Raw genomic sequence first — 27,500 nt, forward strand, 5'->3', positions numbered from 1 at the left:
TTGCACGCAAACACACACAAGTAACGCAAATGCAATATATATATATATATATATATATATATATATATATATATATGTATATATATACATATATATATATATATATATATATATATATATATATATATATGTATATATACTGTATATATATATACACACACATACATATATATATATGTATATATATATATATATATATATATACGTATATATATAAATATATATATATATATATATATATACATATATATATATATATGTATATATATATATATATATATATATACATATATATGTAAATATATATATATATATATATATATATATATATATGTATGTATATATACATATATATGTATATATATGTATATATATATATATATATATATACATATATATATATATATATATATATATATATATATATAATGTGTGTATATGTATGTACGCATGTATTGTTAAAGTTAGAAATGATAGTGCTGATAAGAAACAAGCAATGAAAATAGAATGTACATGAGGATGTAATAACCTCACTTACATGTATTAGGGCGACAGGAATCCTAATGCCCAGGAGATTTGTGTGAGTGATGATCTCCCCATCTACGGCTGCCAAACAAGAGGGGATGTAAGCCTTGTTGTCTGAAAAGAACAGAAGGGTTGGATGATGGAAGGCGAGAGTCAGTAGCTGAAGTTAATCAGTGTATTTAAAACTACCATTTGATCATTTGTTTCCATACTTGGGTCTTCAGAATGCATAACAGAGTCTTCAGGTATTGATTGACTACTGAACTGGAAAAGTTAAAATTACCGATTTCCTATCATGAAATTATAAGTATGCTCTATATGTTTTATATCTCCAAAGTGTAAGTGTTACACAACGAAGTTAAATAAAAGCATAACATGAGTCTCTCTATATAGTTGGAAAAATCCAGTACCAAATATTTCCGAAATCACATATTGATTGGCTAATCTCTTCTAAGTAAGAAACCAACATTTGCTCAAGAGCTCAAAGCAAACGTACTGCTATAATAAGGAAGGTTACTTCCATTCTTTCACAGACATGAATTTCTCAGCAAGGCTATAGATATCTGTTATTGATTTTCAGACACTATTCTGCTGTTTATACAACTGAGATAACACATCAGTAAAACATTTTAATAAAAAAAATCTGATTTAGCAAAAACATAATTTATGAAAGATTGAATTAGTAATAGTAGACATGCTATACTAATCGTTATCAAGTTGAAAGTTATTTTTCTTTCCTGCTGAGTTTTATATTGAAAGATAGAATTTTAAAAAATATATCCTTCCCATTTGCTAGCATTCCGTTCTTTAGATTTTATCTGTACAAGAAGGTATAAAATAGCTACTGATATAATACTAAATGAAAAAAAAAGACTTTTAAGTTGGGCTACTTACTCACCTGTTGTATTTAACGGCATGATAAAGGTATGTTCACAAGTGAATTATCAATTGAGATTTTATAAGGTAAATGTTTTCTCCAAAGGCACAATCTATGCATATTTCAAGTTAATTTGTGGCTTTCGTTCGTAAGACTAAAGAGGTTCTAAATTATCCATATAATTTTTTTTACTTTGACTTCTGATATTTCCGTACCATTAAAATGAAAAGAAAGAAATCGTTATCAAGTCATCTGGTTACAGTACAATTTAAATGACGGCATTTAAATGAAACTTTAGTTAAGTCAAATTAAGAGCATTAGATAAATTCAACCTGATTTAGTTTACCTTTCTCTCTAAATTAATTTCGCGTTGACCAAATGCCCTAAATGAGGTAGGGCTAATGTGCTCCTGATGTACGATAATTTGCATTATCAGCAGCGGGACTCTTATTGGTCGTGAATAATGGATGAGCTGAACATTTTTTTCCCTTTCTTTTTCATCTATTCAGTAATTAGTTTGTTACCAAACCACGCTTTGGAAAACAAGCTTTCTCAATTTCGTCCCGATTTCTAATTAGTTTTTTTTTTTTTCCTCGTTGCCTACTATTTTGTTGACTACGGATGTAAATATCTGCTTTACAATATCATGCAATTACGAAATCATATTTTACATATCTCTTCGAATAACATGAAAAACCTCACAATCCATTTAAGAGAGTTCTTCGTTATCTTGTTGCATCTTTAATAGATTTTTTTTTTTAAATTCACCATAACCAATCTAGGATGAAATAATGCACATTGACTATTTGACAGAAAAAATGTGATTACAAATGACTAAGTACCCTAAAGAACGAGTCACATAATTTTGTTTTTGTGTTACATATAAGTACATCAACCTAATAAACTGGGCAAAGTAGCCTTTTATATACTCAAGGAATTAAAGGGCTGCGTACAGACTTATTATGGTACCATATCACCATACATGGCACTATAAGGTGTTTATAATGTCACGCAGTCTGAATCGTTTAATATAGTACGCAGTACTATATACGCAGAAGTTCAGTAATTAAAACTATACTTATAGGATGATAATGCCAGCTTTACAAGACTTGGTTCTTATAGGAATAATTAGCTACCATGATATATTCAACGACCTAACTTGATTAGCATTTGTAAATTAGGTCTCCATTACACAGATTTTATAGTATACGCTATTTTTATCCCACAAGAAAGGTGGTGATATTTGGCTGCTAGATGACACACACGATGGACTTTATATATGTTGTCTTAAATGGCCTCTCTAGGAAACCTTCGGCATCAAGATCCCCCCAAAAATGGTAGCAGCATTTTTGGAACCATAACAGAGATTTTTATGAAATCACGAATAAAACATGATTACAAAATTCTTTCAGACTATGTTTTCAATGAAAAAAAAAAAAAAAAAAAAAAAAAAAAAAAAAAAAAAAAAAAAACTAGGCACTGTAATCTATTGTGATTATAGCACCTTTGCCTCATCCTGGGATAATTATAGCAAAAACGTAACGCAACTCTGATGGTTTCTTGATTTAGGTTTCATTTGCAGCAGGATAGAAAAGCTGTAGAAAAGCTGAGTCACATAATAAGATAAGCTGTAAAAAAGCTGACTCACAGAAACATATTAAATTGTATAAAAAAAAAAAAGACTCGCAAACAAAGTTAAGCTGTAGGAAAGCTTACTTTTATGAATAAGTTGGAGACAAAATTAATTTCTGTATAAGCTTTCTAAGCGTACGTTGCATTTACTTTGCGCAGAATTCATCTTCAGAGAGCCCTGTGAGCATAACTCTTTCTCCAGGATCTAATTTCATTTTTACGGAGATTTTCGAGGTAAATTTGGAAGAATATGCATTTTTCTCTTATTTTTCTAGACAATCACAATGTGACATATTTGAGCGTAGGATCTTCTATCAAACAGAGAGGGATAAGGCTTTGTTGGTGGCGAGAGCTTTTACTCGTCCCTTATCAATGTTTTTTGACATGTTGAATAGGCTGTTCTCTTGTTTCTTTTTTCAAAATTTTTTTGCCAACTACTTCTGGCTTCTTATCTTCCAGCTTCTAAACACTATTGCGATTCTGTCTTAATTTTCTTCGCTTCAATTTCCGTTGTTTAGTCATGCTACCCCTGACTTTCAATCCTTACTACAACAACTACTGATACATTGTTATCAATGGTCTAGATTGGGTTTACGGTACCATTGTTGCACTTACAGTTAGATGTCGGAACTTTATCTCCACGAAGAGTCTAACTTGTGCTTTTATGCTCTTTTCAAAATTATTATTTATATCTGATACCACAGACTTCCATTTACTAGCAACTTTAGTCCGTACAGCATGTCAGTAATTTGAAGGCTTCAATTTAATCTAAAACACTGGCTCTACCTCAGTACAATAATGTGGGAGGAATGGAGAGCCTTGCCCACTCAATGCCTGTTCGTGATAAAAATGACAATGCATTCAACATTCTTGATCTGTTTTTTTTTTTTCTTGCCTTAAACATTTCAATTACGCATAATGGTACAGTATGTAGGTTTCTTTCATTACTTTTTTCCTTGTTTCCTTTCCTCACTTGGATATTTTCCTTGTTGGAGCCCCTGGGATTATAGCATCCTGGTTTTCCAACTATGGTTGTAGATTAGCAAGTAATAATAATAATAATAATAATAATAATAATAATAATAATAATAATAATAATAATAATACTCCCTCTTCTTTCACTTCATTTTCTTCACATAACAGTGACAATGATATATTTTCAGAGTACGGTGTGAATCAACAATTGAGCTTTTCTCACTGATTCTTCAAAAAGTATCCAAACATTTTTCTTGGTAATATCCTTAAAGTCTAGACTTCAGTTACTGATGTACAAGCTCCCCTGGTCTGCTAATATATTTCCATATTTAAGCTCTTTGTTTCACTCGTCTTAATCTGCAGCCATGCAACCTTTTTCACCTCTACGTCTGATGCTACTGATGCTTATTTTACACTGGCTAGAAATTGATCTACCTCGGCATTTTAAAGCAGTTTTCCACTAAGAGGATATTGGGGACACAAAACTCAAGTACTTACTTTCCTCCAGTTTTCCATCTTGCCTGATTCGTAATCTAGATAAAAGACTATAATCATCAGCAATCGTTTAAGCTAGTGTACCAACCGTGTGTCACACGATCGTACATAGTTCATTTTGTGCTTGTATCTTCGCTCTCCCCTCGCACTAAAAAGAACCTGAAAAATCATGTCTGCTTTTTTTCCTCTGTAACATTGTCGATTTCTCAACATGAAAATTCTTGTTGCTTTGAGATTTTGTATATAAAGGAGAGTGTTCTATAATAAACTAACTCAGTTGCTTTCACACTGCCTTTGAGTTCACAACCTTTTCTCGGCTCGTTACATTGGTGACCCCGGAGGTCGACTCGCTCCCACCGCCTTCCACCCCCACTCCCTCGCCCCTCCATCGTTGGTACTATGGCGGACTCTACAAAAGTTCGCGCTGCGGCTGCCCCATTGAAACTTTCACCGTTCCCCAGCGGAGAGGCGCTTTCTTGGTTTCAGTGCGCAGAAGTCCAGTTTCGCATCAAGGGCGTGACTTGCTCAACCACCAAAGCAGATTATGTTCTCGCGGCGATACCCGAGGACACCTTCCCGGAAATATCCGACTGGCTTTGTGAACAAAGAGACACCCCAATAGCGTATGACGCCCTCAAAACATACCTTCTGCAGCAGTACTCGCCGTCGCCAGCCACCCGTGTAGCAAAGCTTTTTCAGCTCTCGCAACAACCAAAGGGCTTCGCTTGCCCTCAGGGAAATGACCAGTATCGCTCGCCTTCAACCTGCCGCAGACGGCTCTCCTCGTGAGGTGAACCTACTTCGTGCCCTTTGGATACGCCGTTTACCCGGACCTATACGTGCTGCCATACCCGATGTCGATAGTTTACCCATAAAGGACTTGATGACCAAAGCCGACGCCCTTATGGACCTCCATCAAGACCTCCATCAAGACCTCCATCAACGCCTCCACCCCTGACGAAGGGGATGCCTATTCAGCGTCAACCAAAGCTGACATGAATGCCGTAGGACATACACGCCTACACCGTGACGTGCCGAAGCAGCGACAAAGCCGCCCACCACCCACCAATCGCTCGCACCCCAACAAACGACTTCTACAGCCACTTACTACCTCCCATCCGCCGCAGTTTTGCTACTACCACTTCAGAATCGGGGCAACTGCGAAGAAATGTGCCGAGGATTGTCAGTGGCCAAAAAACGTGTAAGTAGGCCAGCGCTTGTGGTGGTGGCCTCCCGTATTTCTAATCTTTTCTTTTTACATGATGCAGGAACGGGCGTGCAATTTTTGGTAGACACGGGTGCTTGTCGTTCTCTTTTGCCAAGGAAACTCTTCAAGACACGACGTAGTCTGTCTACATCTGCCGACGTCCGCTTGGTAGCTGCCAACGGATCTGCGATACCCGCCTACGGTTAAGAGAACCTCACATTATCGTTCGGAATCAGTAAATTCAATTCGAAGATTCTTGTTGCTGACGTCACATTGCCAATTCTCGGTGTGGATTTTCTCTCTCATTTCCATCTTCTGGTCGATGTCGCCTACCGACGATTGGTCAACGCAGACTCGTACTTGTCGACACCTCTTCAACCCGCCCCCTCTAAACTCGCTCTCCACATTAGCGCACCCATGGATGCCTACGCCCACCTCCTCACGTCGTACCCGGAAGTTTTCCGTCCAGAACTTCGCCAAACGCCCACGGTTCCTGCCAAGCACGGTATTTATCACCATATCAAGACGACGGGACCCCCAGTCTTCGCAAAATTCAGACGTCTGGCACCGGAACGATTGGCCGCCGCCAAACAGACATTCGCCGAAATGGAGGAAATGGGCCTTTGCCAAAAGGCCTCCAGCCCATGGTCGTCACCCTTGCACATCGTTCTGAAGATAGACGGCTCCCTCCGTCTGTGCAGGGATTACAGGCGCCTGAACATGCAAACAGAACCGGATCACTACCCCCTCCCAAACATTGCCGACGTGACCTCCTACCTGCACAAAGCAAAGGTTTTCTCTACGCTCGACCTCCTGAAGGGGTATTATCAGGTGCCTATGAACCCAGAAGACATCCTCAAGACTGCCATCACCACTCCGTTTGGTACATACACCTTCAATTACTCCTGTTTTGGCCTTCGTAATGCTGGGGCCACGTTTCAACGTCTCATGGATGGCATCTTAGGGGACCTCCCCTTCTGTGTATGTTATGTGGACGACATACCTGTGTTCTCCTCCTCAAAAGAGGAACATCTCCGTCACCTGTGCATCGTGCTCGACCGCCTGCAACAAAACGGCCTTGTAGTCCGGTATGACAAGTGTACCTTTGGCGCCAACGAAGTGTCGTTCTTAGGGCACCGCATCACTCCTGAAGGAGTCCATCCCCTCCCTGAGAAGGTAGCAGCCGTTCAAAACTTCCCTGTGCCCTCGACCGTCAAAGCTCTGCAGGAATTCTTGGGCATGATCAACTATTATCACCGGTTTCTGCCAGCCATTGCCGCCACTCTTGCTCCCCGCTATGCCTCCCTCAAGGGCAAGCCAAAGGACCTGAAGTGGGGTCCCCTTCAAGAAGCAGCCTTCTGCAATGCAAAGAAGGCCCTATCAACTGTTGCGGCTCTCACTTTTCCTATCCCACATGCACCTCTCCTTCTCTCCACCGATGCCAGCGATGTCGCTATTGGTGCAGTACTCGAGCAGGTGGTCAAAGGCTCGCCCCGCCCATTGGCCTTCTCCAGCAGAAAACTGTCCAAGGTAGAATCGGGTTATTCTACCTTCGATCGAGAATTGCTGGCGGTGCACTTGGCTGTCCGTCACTTTAGCCATTTCTTAAAAGGTATGGCCTTCGTCATTCGCACAGACCACATGCCTCTGGTGCACGCCTTTACTCGACGGTCTGATGCCTGGTCCGCCCGGCAACGCCGACATCTCTCCGCCGTGGCTGAAAACAATACGTCCCTGGGAAAATGAATCCCGTTGCCAATGCCCTGTCAAGAAACACGTTGGCTGCCATTCAACTGGGATTGGATTACAACGCCCTGGCTGAAGCCCAATGACAGGATCCAGAGTATCAAGCATGTAGGACACCCTACACGTCCCTCCGTTGGGAAGACTTCCCCCTCGAAGACTCCAACACCACCCTCCTCTGTGACGTCAGTATTGGTAGACCGCGACCTTGGATTCCTGCTCCCGTGCGACGGCAGGTATTTGATTTCATTCACGGCCTTTCACATCCCTCGTGCCGTTCTACTGCACTGCTGCTGAAGGCAAAGTTCATTTGGCACAGCATTTCTAAGGATGCTAAGGATTGGGTCCACGCCTATACTTCTTGCCAAACTTCCAAAGTACATTGACACACGGATTCAGGAGTGGGCACCTTTCCTCAACCTCAGCGTCATTTCGCACACATTCACGTTGACGTTGTAGGCCCCCTACACATATCACATGGACATCGTTACCTGATTACCGTCATCGACAGCTCCACTCGTTGGCCTAAAACCATTCCCATGGAAACTGCAACGTCCGCCTCATGTACATCTGCCTTACTCTCAGGATGGATTGCAAGATTTGGTATCCCTGAGCATATGACTTCCGAGAGGGGAACCACTTTCACCTCTCAATTGTGGACATCATTAGTGAGTCTCCTGGGCATCATCCTACATCAGACAACGGCCTACAACCCCGCTGTCAATGGAATGGTTGAACGTTTTCATCGCACCCTCAAAGTAGCTTTGATGTCCCACTGCAAGGATTGCAACTGGTTTACTCAGCTTCCCTGGGTCCTCCTGGGACTAAGGACCACTCCTAAAGACGCCCTCTACGTCTCGGCAGCTGAAATGGTGTATGGCGACCCGTTGGTCGTCCCTGCCGAATTTTCCTTCTACAACATCCTCCGACGATCTCCAGCGCATACGTCACGTCGTGGGAAAATTTACTCCATGCCGCCAGACTTACAAGCCCCCAGCGAAACATCACATACCAACAGACTTGCACTCTGCAATGCACGTCTTCCTGCGCAACGACACTAGCAAGCCACCACTAACGCCCCCTTACACGGGCCCTTTCCTTGTGATCCGACGCAGTCCGAAAGCCTTCCTACTAAACATTCGTGGCAAAGAAGACTGGGTCTCCATTGATCGTCTAAAACCTGCTTATCTTCTGCCAGATGACATGCCTACAGTTCGCCTCTCTAGATCAGGGCGCCCTATTTAACATGTACAGTATGTCATTTTTAGGGGGGAGCCATGTACCAACCGTGTGTCACTCGATCGTACATAGTTCATTTGGTGCTTGTATCTTCGCTCTCCCCTCGCACTAAAAAGAACCTAAAAAATCATGTCTGCTTTTTTTCCTTTGTAACCTTGTCAATTTCTTAACATGAAAATTCTTGTTGCTTTGAGATTTTGTATATAAAGGAGAGTGTTCTACAATAAACTAACTCAGTTGCTTTCACACTGCCTTTGAGTTCACAACCTTCTCTCGGCTCGTTACACTAGCAACTCCTTTTGTAATTTGAACTCTCCTTTCCGCCATTTTCTAGCCTTTCTAGTGATATATCCGCCCTATGGTCTTTGGATTTTACAGCTATAAAGATTGATGAAATCTTGCACAATTCCTTAAGGAGTTAGCAAATGAGTTGTGTGTTTCACGGTTTTTTTTTTTTTTTTTTTTAATAAATGAGAGTTAAATTTTCCTCCTGGAAAAACCTTTTAATCATCATCATCTCTGCAGACCAATAGTATGACTCCACAAAGAGAAGATCTACTAGTTACTTCAATATCAGTCATGTTTGGTCAGCTGTAGGAGTTTGCTAGAGTCTTTGACATATGTGGGATATCGACTTACAAAAGCTTTTTCTTCAATTATTAGTTTTCATCTTACAGCCTTATAAGACAATGGTTCTATTTCTATTTCAGTCTTTTCTGTACTATTCAACTCTTTATTCAATTTAGCTGAAAATATATCCAATCTTCTCAGCCTTATTGATTTCAGCTTTCTGATCACTTCATCCTGTGTTACAGAGTTTATGTTTAGGATACTTCAAATTTAATCCTCTCCCTCATTAGGATTGAATTAAATGCGATTCAGTAGATCAATGGTCCCTTACTTTCTCCCTCAATTCCCCTTCTTTCGATGACAATGAGATTACTCATTCTCCCTCTTTAATAGGCACTATTTGGGCTGTTGTTCTGTTGAGAGTTGTTTCTTCCCTCATGTGCCCTCAAATCTCATCAGATAACCAACATTTATCATGAATTATTCATAGCGTGCTTAGAAGAAGTTTTTAGGAATTTAGATTAGGCAAATGCATGAATTAACATTAATTGGGAATACCTTAGCAACTTAAATTTTACAGATGACATATATCTGTTTAGTGAATCATGAGAGCAATTGCAAAGCATAATGGAAAATTTGAAAAGAGAAAGCAGAAATATAGAACTGAAAAGAAATATGAGTAGAACTAAGCTAACGGTCAATGAAAATGCAGACAAGAAATAAACAAAAAAGGGTTATGGACAAGCCTCTAGAGATTGTTAATTCATATGCATACTTAGACCAGACCGTAAGTGTTTCCCAAGGACATGGAACTGAAATCAAGATAAGGATAAGAATGGGATGTAGAACTTTTTGTAAACACGAGAGAAAGAAAATTTAAATGCCCCTTTCTCTTAAAGTCAAAGTATTTAATCACATAGTCCTATCAGTATTAACATATGCATCAGAAACTTGGAGTCTTACTAAAGACTTAAAAAATAAGTTAGTTACATCTCAAAAAGCTATGGAAAGATGATGGCAATAGCAATGAGAGACAGAAAAAAGAGCAAAATGGATATGAGAACAAATTAAAGTAAAGAATATTTTAACAACATTTAAGAAAAAGAAATGGATATGGGCAGGGCATATAAGGAGAATGACAGGTAATAGATGGACAATAAGAATAAAAGAATTGGTTCCTACACATTGGAAAAGAAGCAGAGGAAGGAAAAGAATAGAATGGACTGACGAGCTAAGAAAATTTGCTGGTACAGACTGTCATGGAAAGACCATAAACTGACGGAACTGGAAAGACATATCTAAGGCCTTTATCCTGCAGTGAAATAGTTAAAGCTGAAGATATATAAATCATTTGTTTATGTCTATATATATATATATATATATATATATATATATATATATATATATATATATATATATATATATATATATATATATATATACATATATTATTACGACTAGGAAATTACGTAAATTTCCGAGATCCAAAACTCTCCTGCTTATATTACATAATTTGATACATAATAGAAAAATACCGAACTCTGAGAATAATACGCAACTCCCAGACGATAATATATATGAACACTGAATATCAAAAAGGTCTTCTTATGTTACTCTCAAAACAAAATTGGGTGATTACCTCACGTGAATTATTCTAAAACCAACCTCTTACTTCGGTTCTTAGTCAGGGAAAGAGAGCAAAGTACTGTATCAAGTATTAGTGATCGAAATAATACTCACTTTAATAAAAATAGATATATTCTATAAAAAGTTAACAATTCAAAATTAACACCAAAACTAAATCACTCGAAATAATAAATATGAACAACCTTAGACTAAGACAAAAAAAAAATGATACTCTATGAAAATTATACAGTCACTTGTTTAACTGGAAATTAATTTAAGAAAATATTTGATTTTGACAATTAATGAATAAATGACACTCTAACACTTATAGAAAATAAGTCAGAATTACACTTACTTATATCTAATTGATATTCTCACGTCCTTTGGTACACACAAGATTACTGGACGGCTAAGCAAAATAAATACGCTTCACTGTTTATCCTAATCTCACAGGGCTAGTTATAGAAATTTATAATATAAAATGCATTTACATTAACACTCTACACTTTTAACTTAGGCCTACAATAATATCACCAATGTTTGATTCAAGACTATACACGGTATATGTTGGAAAGAAATCACTTTTCACATTTGAGAGGATACACTATGCACGCTTGAGAGGAGAGATGGCTAGCGGACGTTGGCTCTTTCAAAGGGATAGGCTGGATCTCTTCTGCTGCTTATGCATTGCTAGACTCTATATATATTAACTTAATTCATCTAGAAATTTCTAATAACTCATTCTCGTGGCATGGGGGCATGGCTCTATCGGCGTAAGGTTGCCAGCTAAGTAATTTGAAGGGATACTAACATTGCATGAGAACAACTCTCTTTCAGCTAACTCTGCCCACCTCCTCTCCTAACATTAAAAAAAGAATAAACCTTAGTCTAGAATATTCATGTCTTTTCTAACTACGTGGGAAAAATGACGAAATCCCTCGTGCTCATACCTCGTGTGTGTCATACAGCATACCTAAAAAATTACACAAGACTTCGTAACAAAACTACGTGAAATTAAAAGTTAATTCTTCAAAATAACGTAAATTTACATATACAAAACTGAATGAAAATACATCAAAAGGAATGACGAAAGTCTTAATGCAATTTACGTACATTTACTTATTCCTTCGTGAGTGGAACCCACCTAACAAGCTGGCCATACATCTATAAATACACAAATAAAATACATGAATAAAATACTCTATTTTCATGAATTCCAGCTTCGTAAGAATATATATATATATATATATATATATATATATATATATATGTGTGTGTGTGTGTGTATACATATATCTATAAATATACATATATATATATATATATATATATATATATATATATATATATATATATATATATATATATATATGTATATATATATATTATATATATATATATATATATATATATATATATATATATATATATATATATATATATATATATATATATATATATATATATATATATATATATATATATATATATATATATATATATTTGTGTGTGTGTATGTAATTGTGTGTTTGCTTGTTAATTACAAAAGGAAGGAAAGATTTGGAAAAACAAAATTTGACATAATACTAAATGGGAATAGTAGAAAAAAACGAGAGACAAGTGAAATAGCTTGAAAGTGTCTGGCGTCTGAAAAAGTTGATTGCAAATATTAGCAAGAGTAAAGTTATAAATATAAATGGAAACCAATAGGATGTATGATGAAGAATTGAAGTATTTCATTTGCATCGCTAATGGATGGAAATGTATCAAGTTGTAGCATACGAGAAGCTAGTAAAGGAAACGTGTTTGGAACGTGGAGTGTATGTGGTGGAAGCGTACTTATGTAAGGAAGAATTGCAGTTATAGTGTATTCTGGAATAATTGTTGTAAATCAATGACTGTTTGATGACGACTGTAGCTACGACTACTATAATTGATCTGTATTCTGTATAAACGAAGCAAATAAAATGTATCTGTAAAAGTATTAACCTGTTGGAATAAAGAAAACCATACGAAAGTCTAATATTCCAGAATCAAAGTAAAAATAATGTTGACAAGAATGAAATAGCAAAATCAAAGTAAAAGATGGTGTGTAATGAAAAAGGTTGTCTTTCGTAGAGACTTTGAGGACCAGACTTATAGAACACTGAAGACACTGTTCTCACTAAAAAAAGTCATCTTCAAACCCCCATGATGTACTAAAGTCACTATAAAACGCTCTTGTGAAAACTAAACGTACCTGTATGAATTGAGAGGAGACTTATGTTCTAAACACGATAATGAAAGTTTGATGATTCAGAGAACATCTTTCTCACAGAGCAATATATTATCAGAAACCTATCCTTTAGAAGATAAAGAATATGTTTTTCAACGTTTGTCCAACAGGACTGAGCCCAAATATCTGAGCAGTGAGGATTTTTCGTTTACTTTAAGTCACGTGACGGAAACAGAAAATCTAAAAGGATCCATGGTCAAATATAGGACGTAAATCAAGTGACTAATAATAATTACTTTTTTTTCCCAAGTGCAACTGTTGTGGTAAAACTATAAATGTTACAATGACATATATCCAGCGTGCAATTTCTATCACAGCATAGGTTATGTGCAGCACAATTTCCTTGAAGAAATTAAAAAATGAAAATAATGAAAAAGGTCAAACGTTCTCAGTGTGAATAGATAGCAGGCGCTCAGAAGTGGAGACCTCAGAGGAAATAGTTTATAAAGGAACTGTGTAAAAATTAGAGTACTTCAAAATCAAATTAGTTCAAGTTCACAAAAGTTCCCAAAATGTTTCATGTGAGTTCCAGTAAAAATGGAACATGATATGGAAGCTACTGTCTCTTTTATAAGTAAATATTTACTTGATGATTCATAAAAAAGAAGTTGCAAGATTTCCAATATGCGTGAAAGCCTCAATAGGTAATTAGATTCCTATGGTATCTGTGCAATGTGTATCTATGGAGGTACAAGGGCAGAAACAGCATTTGACCACTTGTATTTGATAAAAAGAATGGCAAGGTCTTTCTTTGGGAAGTAACGACTGCACAAATTTCAATTTGAATTATAGGACATGAAAATTAATAATTTTCTGAAATGAAGTAACACATCTATTCACCTGGAACTGCCAATGTAGAATTAAAATGTTAATTGGCAAATTTCAGTAGCGTCGGAAGGTCTTTTGTGTGTATGTGTGTTTGTGTTGGAGGGGGGAGGGGGGGGGGGGGTCAAGAGTCTGAGAAGTCAACGACGGCGTCTAGGGGGCCTCCCCATAATTATTTTCTTTTTCTTTTTACTAGGAAACACCCGTAGATCCGATTTCCTGGTATCTGACAGATGATTGCAGCAACCACAAAATCATTTATTTGGGACTATTTGTATGATACCAATTACAATGCGTACACAATGACTATCATATAATACCGGTAGGCCTACTTAATGAATTTCTCGAAAACATACTAACGATATCGGTGAAGTTAAGGCTATTAGTGTTCTATGCCTACTATGTTTTTACTTACGGTTTATTATATCTATCATTTTTTTCCAGTTATAATTTTATCTCCAAATTTTTAACGGCGTTTATATTTTTAATTTCGTCTAATTTCTAGCTTACAGAAGAGAACTATCTTATATATATATATATATATATATATATATATATATATATATATATATATATATATATATATGTGTGTGTGTGTGTGTGTGTGTGTGTGTGTGTGTGTGTGTGTGCTTGTGTGTGTGAGTGGAATAGGAAAGGCTACCTTTGGAAACTGAACATCGCAGCGTACAATGTCAGGACCCTGTATAGGGAAGAAAATCCTGCTGTGTTACCAAAAAAACTGAAATGAATAAATTGTGATGTTATAGGATTGTGTGAAACTACAATAAAAGGGGTAATCTTACATAAATATAAAAGAGGGTCATATCATTTGCTTCAGGGGACATGAAAGGAGTAAAGCAAATGAAGTGGGTAATATTAAGAATAATCGTGCAGGTAACAGAAGAATTGTGTAGTATCAGTGATAGAATTGTAGATTGATTATGAAATTAAATAAAAAAGTATAAACTGAAGAGCACTCAAACGCGTCCACCATGACCATCCAATAGAGAGGAAGAAAGAGAAACTGGAGATATCTTAAAAAAATATAAGACTCTATTTGCACTTCCTTTAGGTGATTTCTATGTAAAGAAGGACAAAACATGAGAGGGGGAACCAGCTGCATGAAAATTTGGAGATGGCACAAGAAATAACATAGGACACATGCTTGTAAAATTTGGCACCCCCCCCAAAAAAAAAAATGCAATAATCATTAAAAGCTTTTTATCTTATTTCTTTTTTTTAATTAAAAATGAACAGAGAAATTGGACACGGAGAAGCCAAAATCTTGATAAGTGCGAAATAGATTTTATTCTCAGTGAAAAAAAGTTAATTTAGTTAAAGATGACTTTAATTTGCATTAAGCAAACTAAAGTCAAATAACCATCGTATTATGAGATGTAGAATTTGTCTAGGTCGAAGGAAAGAAAAAAAAAATAAGAGGGAAGATAAAAACTCCTTTCATAAGAGAAAAATGTGATGAGTTCAGTTTAGCAATGCAAAATAAGTACTCTAGCTACGAGACGAAATGAAAGCAAATAAAGAAGAAATAAGCAGTAATTTAACAAACTTTGTACTGGAATCAGCAAAAGAGATCTGTGGAATTGTTCCAAAACAAGATAAAGGAAAACTATCAGAAAACACCAAATATCTAATAAAGAAAAAATTGTAAATAACGTTAAAACAAAGTGAGATAGAATAGAATCAGCAGAACTATCCAAACCAATAAACAAACTAACAACCCTAGATATTCGTAAATACAATCAGGCCAAAATTGAGTAAGCACTAAAGACCGGAAGATGTATCCAATTAATGAAAAGAAGACTTGGAATAGTATGCCAAGAGATATTTGCTTTAACGAATGAAAATTGTTATATCAACAAAGAGATAGATTAATACAAATAGTAGAGCAATTCTATACAACGCTATACAATAGTGATATGATAAATAACTTTGATAATAGAAATGATTAAACTCCTGAGCCGGTACCGAAAGCAAGAGTAGAACAGTAGCGTTAAAAGGCATGCAGAGACAAAGCACCTAGAAAAGATTGCCTAACAATTGATTCAAGAATAGAAGGAGGATATTTTATGGCAGTAAATTTCGCTGAACTTAACACAAAATGTTTGCAAAACTGCTCTATGCCTTCAGCTCGGAAAATCTTTATCATTTTTTATTTCACAAAAAACGGACTCAAAAGACCTAGAAAATTACCGCACAATAAGTTTACTCCCAGTAACATATGAAATATTTAGAAAACCATATTAGGCAAAAGGGAAAGAAAGCTATACTTTAATCAGGGAAGAGAGCAGGCAGTTTTAGAAGCGATGGTAGCCGATGCGGTAACGTCTCTGACTGGTGAACGCCAGATTGAGGTTCAATTCCCGCTCAAACTCGTTAGTTCCTTTGATCGCTGCAGCCTCACCATCCTTGTGAGCTAAGGAGTGGGGTTTGGGTGAGCTTATATGTCTCTCTGCTGAATCATCAGCAGCCATTGCCTGGCTGTCCTTGGTCCTAGCTTGGGTGGAAAGGGAGCTTGGATGCTGATCATATGTATATATGGTCAGTCTCTAGGGCATTGCCCTGCTTGATAGGGCAACGTCTTTGTCCCTGGCCTCTGCCATTCATGAGTGGCCTTTAAACTTTTAAAATTACCATATCCATGTAATTAACCAGCTAATGGAAAAATGACAAACCACTATGTGTGGCATTTAAAGCCTATGAAAAAGATTTTGATTCTGTAAAAAATTTTAGCAGTAATGAAAGCCCTTCAGAGACAAGGAATATATGATACTTATATTAGAACACTTGAAGATACGGGTAGTACAGCCATTCTAAAACTACATAAATTTTCAATTCTAATTAGTGGTATTGATGTGAAGGGAAATTAGAATTTTTAAATTAAAACAAGTGGAATCTCTTTTTGTTAAGCTGGATCTACTGCCAGAGTAAATATATATAATCTTATTCTATATAGAGTTGTGCATTATTTAAGAGACTGATGACCTGACTCAGGACACATGACGCAAGAACGCCTATTTCTATCCGAGAATAATTTACTATTGAAGAAGGATGTTTATTACGAGGCGCCCGGGTCATTTTTACCAGACATTCATCAATCGTGCTAAGGAAAAATTACATGCTGGTTATCTAGGAATAGTAAGAATGTAAGAATTGGCTTATTTACTTTTCGATGAGAAATTATAGTGAGTGTCAGAGTAAGCCACTTTCACTTTCATAAGTGAATTATAATCCTTGGAGATAGCCAAGTGGTCTATGGAAACTATTGCATGGAGACCAGCGAGACCATATATGGAAAATAAGTATTTAGAGTGATAGATTCGTACTTGAATTGTATAACAGTATGCCCCATGAAATTAAGGTAGATGAAATAAGACAGATATTTGCCTTGTGACATTTACTAATAAGTAGTTTATTTCATCATGAACTAAATGGAATAGAGAAAATTTGAGGTCAGTTTGTAAGTTGAAAATACAGTTAACAAATTAAAGCAAAGTGAAAGCAAAGTATTCACTCATGGAAATTTGCTTTATTTTGAAAACAAAGATTTGTCAATATTTTTCATCTTGAGAGCTATATTCCATTGCAAATAAAACCTATCCCGTTCTGAGCTCAAGAGTCGGCAATTACGTACAAGATTTGAAAAGATTTGTTAAATCATATCCAGCAAGACTCAGAGGTAAGCCTGTATATCGAGAAAACCAGTTCTGAAATTCTCAGTCGGAGCTAGCGTTCTAGTACAGAATTATCGATATGGAAGAAGAAAAGTAATTTGGGCAATACAGAATTAAGCGAAAAATCGGACCATTAGGGTCAGTAACTGGAAGAAACTTAAATCCACTGAGACAATTATTCACACACAAAGAAGGATCATCTGATGATAATAGTTCACTATCAGAACACCTGTCCTTTACTTCTGGGATGATTTCAAAGATACAGTAAGTGAAAACAACGATATTGCTTTGCAACAACAGAAATTTAGGTAACTTGGAGGAAAATGAAGTAGAGGTAATTGATATGGGTCTTCCACAATGGCCATTAGAAGCAAAAGACAAAGAACTTTCAGAAATTACACAACACAGCTCCTGATATAAAATAAGATAACAAAAACTCCAGATTTATCCTATGAAAATACAGTTCCTCAACGGAGATATATTTGTACATCTAAGGCACTATCTTTTCAATGTGAAATTCAATCAGTTTTCGTTACGATAGATATAAGTTTTATTCACCAATTATGCTTGATTTTTATTTTCATTTCTTTTTTATTCTTAAAAGTGAAAAGTAACAACAATAACAGGAAATTTTATTCTGATTTTATGATAAAATTAATTCTTGTTATATTCCTTTCTTTTCCGAAGCAGAATATTGCCGTGTTTTCATAGCGCAATTGCTGTAATCTCAGGGTTAATTATTATGGTGATATCGAGCCAATTGGTTATTTTCTTTAACTACTGTAACTAGAAAGCAACAGCATATATATTTTTGAAATATTCGTCAGTTAGACCAACACAGGACGATTGAACAAACTCTTTTTTTTTTCTAAAGTTATGGGTGGATACTGAATATAAGTGAAAGAAAAAGTTGGCGATGCAGAATTAAAGTGTTTGTTTTACGTATGAAACGTATGGAGATAGAAAGGGTGAGAAATGTTAGGATATACAGTAGTGGCCAAAGGGTCAGCTTGGTCATGTGGAGGGAATGGAGGGTATAGTTCGCAGAAACAAGTGTAGAATTCGGGGATATTGTAAGAGAATAGGCAAGGTGGCCCTAGAAAGTCCTTGTCTACTGGGATGTAAGAGACATTAGAAAGGCATGGCATTAGCAACCATAAGTGTAATATAGATGTGGAGGATGCTATGTGTGCAGAAGGGCTTGATTTGCTGCTGCTGGCAGTTCTGTGTAGGCCTATGGAGTACATTGTGGTTTGGATGTTTTATGTATAGATATTTCCTCTCGACTCAGATGTTAATGAATGAAGGGGGCAGTGACCAATGTTTTTTTTTATGATTTGTTTATATTTCTTTCCCTCCTATCGGTAAGGAAGATGGCAATCTAACACTGCAGTGTAGGCTATATGGTAACAGGATGATATTGTCCATGTCCCCTAAAGGAAAATCATTGAAGCTACTCTGTCAAAAGCGCTAGGAATTCAACACTTCACAGTTAAAGTTTTAGTATTTCTAAACTGGTAAGCCTAACTTCGAAAGAATTTTCAGAAGTCCAGTGTTTCTTGAGAGGTAACTTCATTAATCAACTCTTAATAAATCAAACCATCTTTCATGAGAGGTGACTTTAGTAATTAACCCCAATTGTTATATCATTGTTATTTCGAGACATGAAGAAAAATTATTGCTTTTTATAAACATTTAAACTGAAGTAGTTTTATTGGGTCAAAAAGATGAGCCTCTGAGAAACCGGAATAGGTAATTTTACTTCAAGGAATAAAGAGTAGTGTTTATCTTAATGATTTGTCCTTGGGGTCTACTAAAAATAAAAAATCAATATACTGTATTCAGATCAACATCTGGCATAAAATAATTCAAATTATATCAATGGCCTTTTCACAACAGTATTTCCAACATATGATGAAAAGGATCGAGCAGGAAACAGCAAATGTTCTTCATTAAAAAACAACGTTGCCATGAGTACGAATAAATACTGACCTCTTTTATATGGTAAGCATTGTAAATAACAGGGTATAAAAAAGAACAGTAAACATTTGCGAGGTCAGGAAAGTCAAGTTGTTCCAGATACATTTTCAAGTGTCAAATCTGTTTTTAGGTTGTCATTATTAGCCGGACTGAATTATCACCATCACTGCAGTTCTGACAAGCTGCGTAGATTTTTAGAGTTCGTCATCATCATTTCCTCCTACACCTATTGCCACAAAGGGCCTTAGTTAGATTTCCTCAGACTTCTCTATCTCGAGATTTTAAATCATGACATCTCCATTCATCATCTCCTACTTCACGGTTCATAGCCCGCAGCAATATAAGCCTGGTCTTCCAACTCTTCTATTGCCTTGTGGAGCCCAGTGAAAAGTTTGGTGAACTAATCTCTCTTGGGGAGTACGAAGAGCATGCCCAAACCTCCTTCTACCACTCGCCATGATCTCATCCATATATGGCAATTGAGTAATCTCTCTTATAGTTTTATTTTTAACTATGTCCTGTCATGTAACTCCTAATATTCTTCTGAGTGCTTTGTTTTAAAATCTACAAAATCTGTTGGATACTGTTTCGTTGTCATACCATGACTCATATACTGTAGTGCTATCAAATCCCTTAAAAGAATTTGTATTACTTCAAAGGTTTCTCTAGACTCTCTAGAATCTAAAGTTATCCATTTTTGTGGAAATCTCCAGACCTACTAATATTCACATCTCAAAACAGGAAAATTAAATGAAAAGCCTAACAATGACTATGAATATGGAGTAGGTTAAGTCTTTTGCGAAACACAAACGCACCTGAATGAAGATGTAGGCTATTATTGACGCAAATGTCAATAATGATGACTGCTTTTCGCCTGCCAGTGACAAGGACGAATAACACAATAGAAATGCCAATATCTTTGCGCTCAGTTCTTTTTCAAGTTAATTTGATGGTTCAAACCAGTTTGATATCCCGTGTAAGTTAGGATGGGCCTTACAAGACAACCTTTGCTAACCTGTTGAGTCTTGAAGAGATATATCATCGTAATTATGTCTCTTTATTCTATAATGATATGTACGTCCTCATTCATAATGAGACGAAATTCTATCTGAAGGTAAGCTCACTAATTTCTGATTACTACATTATCACATTTAACTTACAGAATCGTTACTCAGCATCAATAATAATAAAAAATAATTGAATGTATTTTAAAGTGATCTGCTTATGCAGATTATTAGTGATTTGCTTTACATGTGAATCACAAAGACGAACCTGTTCCTTTGAGACCAAGTATTCTAAAAATATAGCAATCTCAATGAAAAAGAAAAGTTCCAACTCAAAACGCCGATTATCAATGGTTGCGTGAATACCCCCAAAAGGATAATTAATGCTTCTTTTCAAAAGAATTTCAACTGACGTTATGACTATCAAACAAATATCAAATTCAATATACTAGAAACTCTGCCCTTCTTTCTACATCTGTTCATCAAATTTGTTACCCCCTTCCGAAATACAGATGGCAAAATATCTTAACATATTGTATGTATATGGAAATTTTCCACGCGTATCACATTTTTCTTCTATTACTAAATTTCTGACGTATTAGGATCAATAATCAATATCTATAGTCACTCTCTTATTTTGTCATGGATCATGCTAAATACTTCCCGTGTTTTGCATTTGCAAAAATATACATGTAAATACACACAAACACACACACAAATTGCAAAAGATGAAAGAAGATTTGAATAGAGAAAACAGAAATGTAAGACTGAAAATTAATAGGAGTAAAACTGAGATAATGTTCAATGAAAATGCAGAAGCAACAAATAAGAGTTATTGAGGAACCTCTAGAGATTGGTAAAGAATATATGTCCTGGGACATTCAGTGTTTCCCCAGGACACGGGAACGAAATTAATAGAAGGTTATGCTTGGGATGGATATTTTTTGGTAAACAAAATGAGATTATAAAAAGTAAAATGCGATTTTTTTTTCTAAAAAGAAAATTACTTAATTAGATGGTCATACCGACTTTAACTTATGCATCAGAAACTTGGAGCCTTACTAAAACCTTACAACATAAAGAGATATGGAAAGAATGATTATAGGATTAACACTAAGAGACAGAAAAAGAACATGGATACGAGAGAGAGAGCTAAAGTAGAGGATATTTTAACAATATGTAAGAAAAAGAAATGATCATGGACAGGAAACATAATGAGAATGACAGAAAAAGGATGGATAATTAAAAATAACAGAATAGGTCTCGAAAGATTGCAAAAGAAGCAGAAGAAGGAAGAAAACACAATGGATTGATGAGCTAAGGAATGGCTGGCATAGCAAGACCACAAATTGACGCATATGGAAAGACATGCCTGAGGCCTTTGTTCTGCAGTGGACTAGTAACGGTTTCTGCGGCTGATGATAACATACACACACACACACACACACATATATATATATATATATATATATATATATATGTGTGTGTGTGTGTGTGTGTGTGTGACTGTGTTTTCTTTATAAGATGAAATTTTAAATATTATTGATAATAGAGATGAAGTGATAAAAATTACAGAAGATTTCTATACAATGCTATACAATAATGATATAAGAAAAAACTTTGAAAATAGAAATAATGAAACACCTGAGCCTGTGCCAAACGTAACAGTAGTAGAAGTAAAGAAAGCATTAAAAGGCATGAAAAGAGGTAAATCACCAGAAGCTGGCCCTAACCTGATTTAATAATAGGTGGAGTAGATTTCATAGCAGTAAAACTGGTTGAACTTTACACAAAATGTCTACAAGAATGCTCTATACTTACAGCTTGGAAAAAATTCATCATTATACTAATTCACAAGAAAGGAGACAGAAAAGACAAGAAAAGACTTTAAAAATACCGCCTAATAAGATTACTCTCAGTAAAATACAAAGATCATATTAGGCCAAGAGAGCAGGCAGACTTTAGAAGTGTGTTTTAAACAACTGACTATATACAAGTAATTGACCTACTCATGGAAAAATCAGAGTATGACAAACTACTATACTGTATATGGCATTTGTGGACGATGAGAAAGCTTTTGATTGTCTCGAAACCTCAGCAATTATGAAAGCCCTTCAAAGACAAGGCATAGATGATTCTTATGTTAAAACAATTGAAGGTACAGCCATCCTAAAACTACATAAAGATAGTGAGAAGATTCAGATTAGGAAAGAAGTTAGACGGGAGATTCTATCACTCCTAAATTATTTACTGCATGCCTAGAAGAAGTTTGAAGAAATTTAGATTGAAAAAATGTGGGATTTAGCATTAAAGAGGAATACCTAAACAAATTAAGATTTGCAGATGACATAGTTGTATCAAATGAATCAAAAGAGGATAGAAGATTTGAGTATTGAAAGCAGAAATGTCGGACATAAAAAGAATATGAGTAAAATTTAATGTTTAATGTTTAATGAAAATGTAAATAAGCAACAATTAGGAGTTATGGATGAATCTCTAGAGATTATTAATGAATATATGTGTTTAGGACAAACAGTAAGTGTTTCCCCAAGAAACGAGACTGAAATTAAAAGGAAGATAAGTATGAGATGGAGAGCTTTTGGAAGACAAAATAATATTATTAAAATGCCACTCTCTCTAAAAAGAAAATTATTTTATGAGATAGTCCTACCAGTTTCAACTTTTCAACTTATGCATCAGAAACTTAGAGCCTTACTGAATCCTTAGAACATAAGATAGTTGCAACTCAGAAAGCCATGGAAAGAAAGCTGATGAGAATGACACTAGGAGACAGAAAAAGAACAACATGGATGTGAGAGCAAACTAAACTAGAGAATATTCTAACAACATGTAAGAAAAAGAGAGACTGTTAGCATAAAAAATATGTCCTTAGACATTGCAAAAGAAGCAGGGGTACGAAGAGAAAACAATGGATTGACGAACTAAGAAAGTTTGCGCTCGTGGAATGGCATAGAAAGACCTTTTTTCTATAGTTGACTATTAATGGCTGGTGGTGATGATCATGATCATGATATATATATATATATATATATATATATATATATATATATATATATATATATATATATATATATATATATATATATATATATATATATTGTAAACATATTTTCTGTTTTTAGGAATTACACTTATATCCCAGCAGTCTAAGCTCGACTCGATTTTCTTCTAAATCGAGCACTTTGTCTAGATGAGGAATCCCAATGATCTATTTGTTTATTAACCATCTTCAAGATAGGAATAGGAAAAGAACCATAACCCGCAGAGGAGAAATATTTGAATACAAAAACTTCAATACTCTATGAACGTCTTAAACAACCTCTACCTTGGTGCTGAAAATCAAAAATAATTGAAATAAACAGAAACAATAATCTTCGAATACTTTGCTCCTCATAATAACTAATGCAATTACTTAGGCTATAAGATTAGATCAGTATAATCAAGCATAGGACTTTTGACACGTCACTCCTTGAAAATTCTTATTCGGGAAATATATTTTACGAAACAGAAGTAAATTTTCATTTCGAAATATATCTATGTATTGACAAGTGGAAAGTTACTTTAACAAGGCTATTCGTAAAATGCATAACTGTACTGTATGTATGAAAAAGATTCACATAGCTTTATGAGAACTAATAATGGAGAACATATTAGGACTAAGGCTTCTTGGCATTTTAAACCTTCAGTCGACAGCATTACTAAAATCATGCTCAAGATATTTGAAGTTACAGATTAACAATAATAAAAAAACCTGTCATTGTTAAAGAAAGTTTTACGAAACGGATCAGGAGCATGTAATGCCAATAAATTCATACATAATCATAGACTGCAGCATGATCTCCCCTTCCAAACTATTGATTTGCAGTAAATTATTGCGGAACGTCTTTTTTGTGTTGCAACTTTATGGATAGAAGACTTTAATTATGTATTCACACGATACATGTAAAATCATGTAGTAACTTTTGAAATAATTATAATCTCGTAGGTGTTTTATCATAGAAGTACTTTTTTTTTTTTTTTTTTTTTTACTTCATAACAATAATAAAAGATAATTCGAAGTTGAGCTGATATACAGTATCATTAGGGATGATTTTATCGATATGGTTTTGTTTAATACTTATACATTTAGAGAATATTTGTTATTTGATTATTTCCTTTTTCCTCACCGATCTGCTTTCCCTTTTGGAGCCCCAGGGATTGTAACATTTTACTTTTCCAACCAGGGTTGTAGCTTGGCTGAATAATAATAATAATAATAATAATAATAATTAGAGTTGTGGGTTAATTCATGTAAATGCTCAAGTAGCGCCCGCTAATCAAAATGTTGTACGATGTTTAAGATAGGCTTATCGACCTAAATGTATTTCAGAAGTTTTTGATTTGGGGCATTCCCGGCAATCAATTGTTCGCAGTATGAGAAACTCTTTTTTATTTTCCTTATACCATAGATGAAATTCCAAATCCCGGGATGGTATATTTCCAATTCTGGATTTTTATTTTTTTTATTTTTCTCGTTTTTAATTTTTTTTTTTTTTTTTTTTTTTAATAAAAGGCTGCTTGTTCATATTAACAGTATATTCCCTTTGGCTGTAAATTTGGTAACATTCTAACGTATGTGACCGGATACATTTGGTAGTACAGCATACGAAATAGGGAGACCTCTACCATGCCATAGAGCTAATGAAATAACAGAGGCATTTCAGCCGCGTCCACACTTGTTGCATTTACATGTATCGACTAGGTGATACGATACGATACGGTGCAACAGGGCATAGCAAGAGGGAATAACATAAGGTGAGACCGTCGATCGCTTGGTTCCAGCACTGTGATGTCACTGGTGTAAGTCGACTGGGCAGTGCACTTAATTAACTGATCCTATTGTTGTTGTTAACGTTCATAGTTTTTGAATAATTCAGTTATTATTATCATTATTATTATTATTATTATTATTATTATTATTATTATTATTATTATTACCCAACTCTGGTTGGGAAAGCAGAATACCACAAGCCCGAGGGCTCCAGTAGGGGAAGCAGCCCAGCAAGGAAAGCAAATAAGGGAATAACAAACAAACTATATAGAAGAGGTGAACAAAATATATGAAACATTTTAAGTTCAGTAACATCTTGAAAATAAGTCAGTTGTATATATATTATAAAATGATCAATCAACTTGGTTAATCAAAACATATTTGCACAAATTAACGTAACGACTAGTTATGAACAAATAAATATGCACTACTTGGCTGAGGGTATTTTCAGTTGATTTACACGATTTGATCAGAGAGATTTAAGATATCACCATTTGACCACGTTTTAAGTGCAAAAAACCCACAAAACGGCCTCACTGGTGACAATTGCATCTCCCTTCATTATGCTTCGGTGACAGCACAGGAGAGGGCATTTAGCGATCGGATCTCTGGGTAACACACCTTATGTTATGGGTAACACATCTCATGTTATTACGTCTTGGGGTCTAGTACCCACTTGTTGAGTATCCGTGTGCTGCATCATCATTCCGTAGTGCAACGGTATCATCCAGTTTCTTCTTGGCCGTGGCCATAAGTGCAAATGTGCAGTTAGCTTTAGCTACATATATTTCAATTCATGAAGTTCATGTCAATAAAAGGAAAAGAAAGTCCCGGTGTTGGTGGATTTCTATACTTTATGAAGGAAGGGAGATGTGCAATAGAACAACTATGTTAGTGGACTTAAAATTCCAACAACTTCTTCCCACGCATCTTGTTTACAGTACTTATTGAAGTGATGAACATGTTTTGGGTCCCAAATCACGTCCTTCTTCTGATAAGATTCTATCGGACGTAAGATATCCTCCTTACTCCTATACGTGTTTTCCTAGTACCAAGATAGTTGTTCACAATAAAAGTACATGCATACAAACATACATACACACATACTCACACACCACACATACACACACACACACATATATATATGTATATATATACATATATATATGTATATATATATATATATATATATATATATATATATATATATATATATATACATATATATACATATATATATATATATGTATATATATATGTATATATATATATATATATGTATATATATATGTATATATATACTATATATATACAGTATATATGTATACACACACACACACACACACACACATATATATATATATATATATATATATATATAGTATGTATACAATATATGTCTACACATGGGTATATATAGATATATCATCATCGTCATCATATCCCACATCTATTGACGCAAAGGTTTACAGTTAGATTTCACCAGTCGTCTCTATCTGGAGTTTTTAAATCAATACTCCTCCATTCTTTATCTCCTGCTGCATGTTTCATAGTCCTCCGCTATGTAGGCCTGGGCCTTCCAACTCTTCTAGTGCCTTGTGGAGCCCAATTGGAAATTTGGTGAATTAATTTTTGTTGGGACGTGCAAAAAACATGCCTAAACCATCTCCATCTAGGCCTCACTATGATCTAATCCACTTATGTCACTTGAGTGATCTCTCATAAAGTTTCATTACTAATCCTGTCCTGCCATTTAACTCCCTATATCCTTTAGAGTGCTTTGCTTTCAAATCTACAGAATCTGTTGGATATTGTTTCATTGTCATACCACAACTCTTGTCCATACAGTAACACTGATCTCACTAAACTGATACATAGCCGGATTTTTATATGTAATTTCAGGCAATTTGATTTCCAAATTTTACTTAACTTAGCCATTGTCTGATTTGCTTTTTTCAAACTTTCATTAAACTTGATTTCTAAAGATCTTGTATTGGATATCAT

General features: G+C 35.4%; 1 protein-coding gene across 1 annotated transcript in view; it reads right to left on the reverse strand.

Annotated features, from left to right (window-relative positions):
- LOC137642145 (glutamate receptor ionotropic, delta-2-like) overlaps positions 1–27,500 on the reverse strand; it is an 88,488-nt gene that overhangs the window by 58,527 nt on the left and 2,461 nt on the right. The window contains exon 2 of the mRNA XM_068374684.1: positions 539–639. Coding sequence (XP_068230785.1) covers positions 539–639 — 101 coding nt within the window. The remainder of the gene's footprint in view (positions 1–538; positions 640–27,500) is intronic.

This window comes from Palaemon carinicauda, chromosome 6 (assembly GCF_036898095.1).
Source record: "Palaemon carinicauda isolate YSFRI2023 chromosome 6, ASM3689809v2, whole genome shotgun sequence".
Classification (NCBI taxonomy): domain Eukaryota; kingdom Metazoa; phylum Arthropoda; class Malacostraca; order Decapoda; family Palaemonidae; genus Palaemon; species Palaemon carinicauda.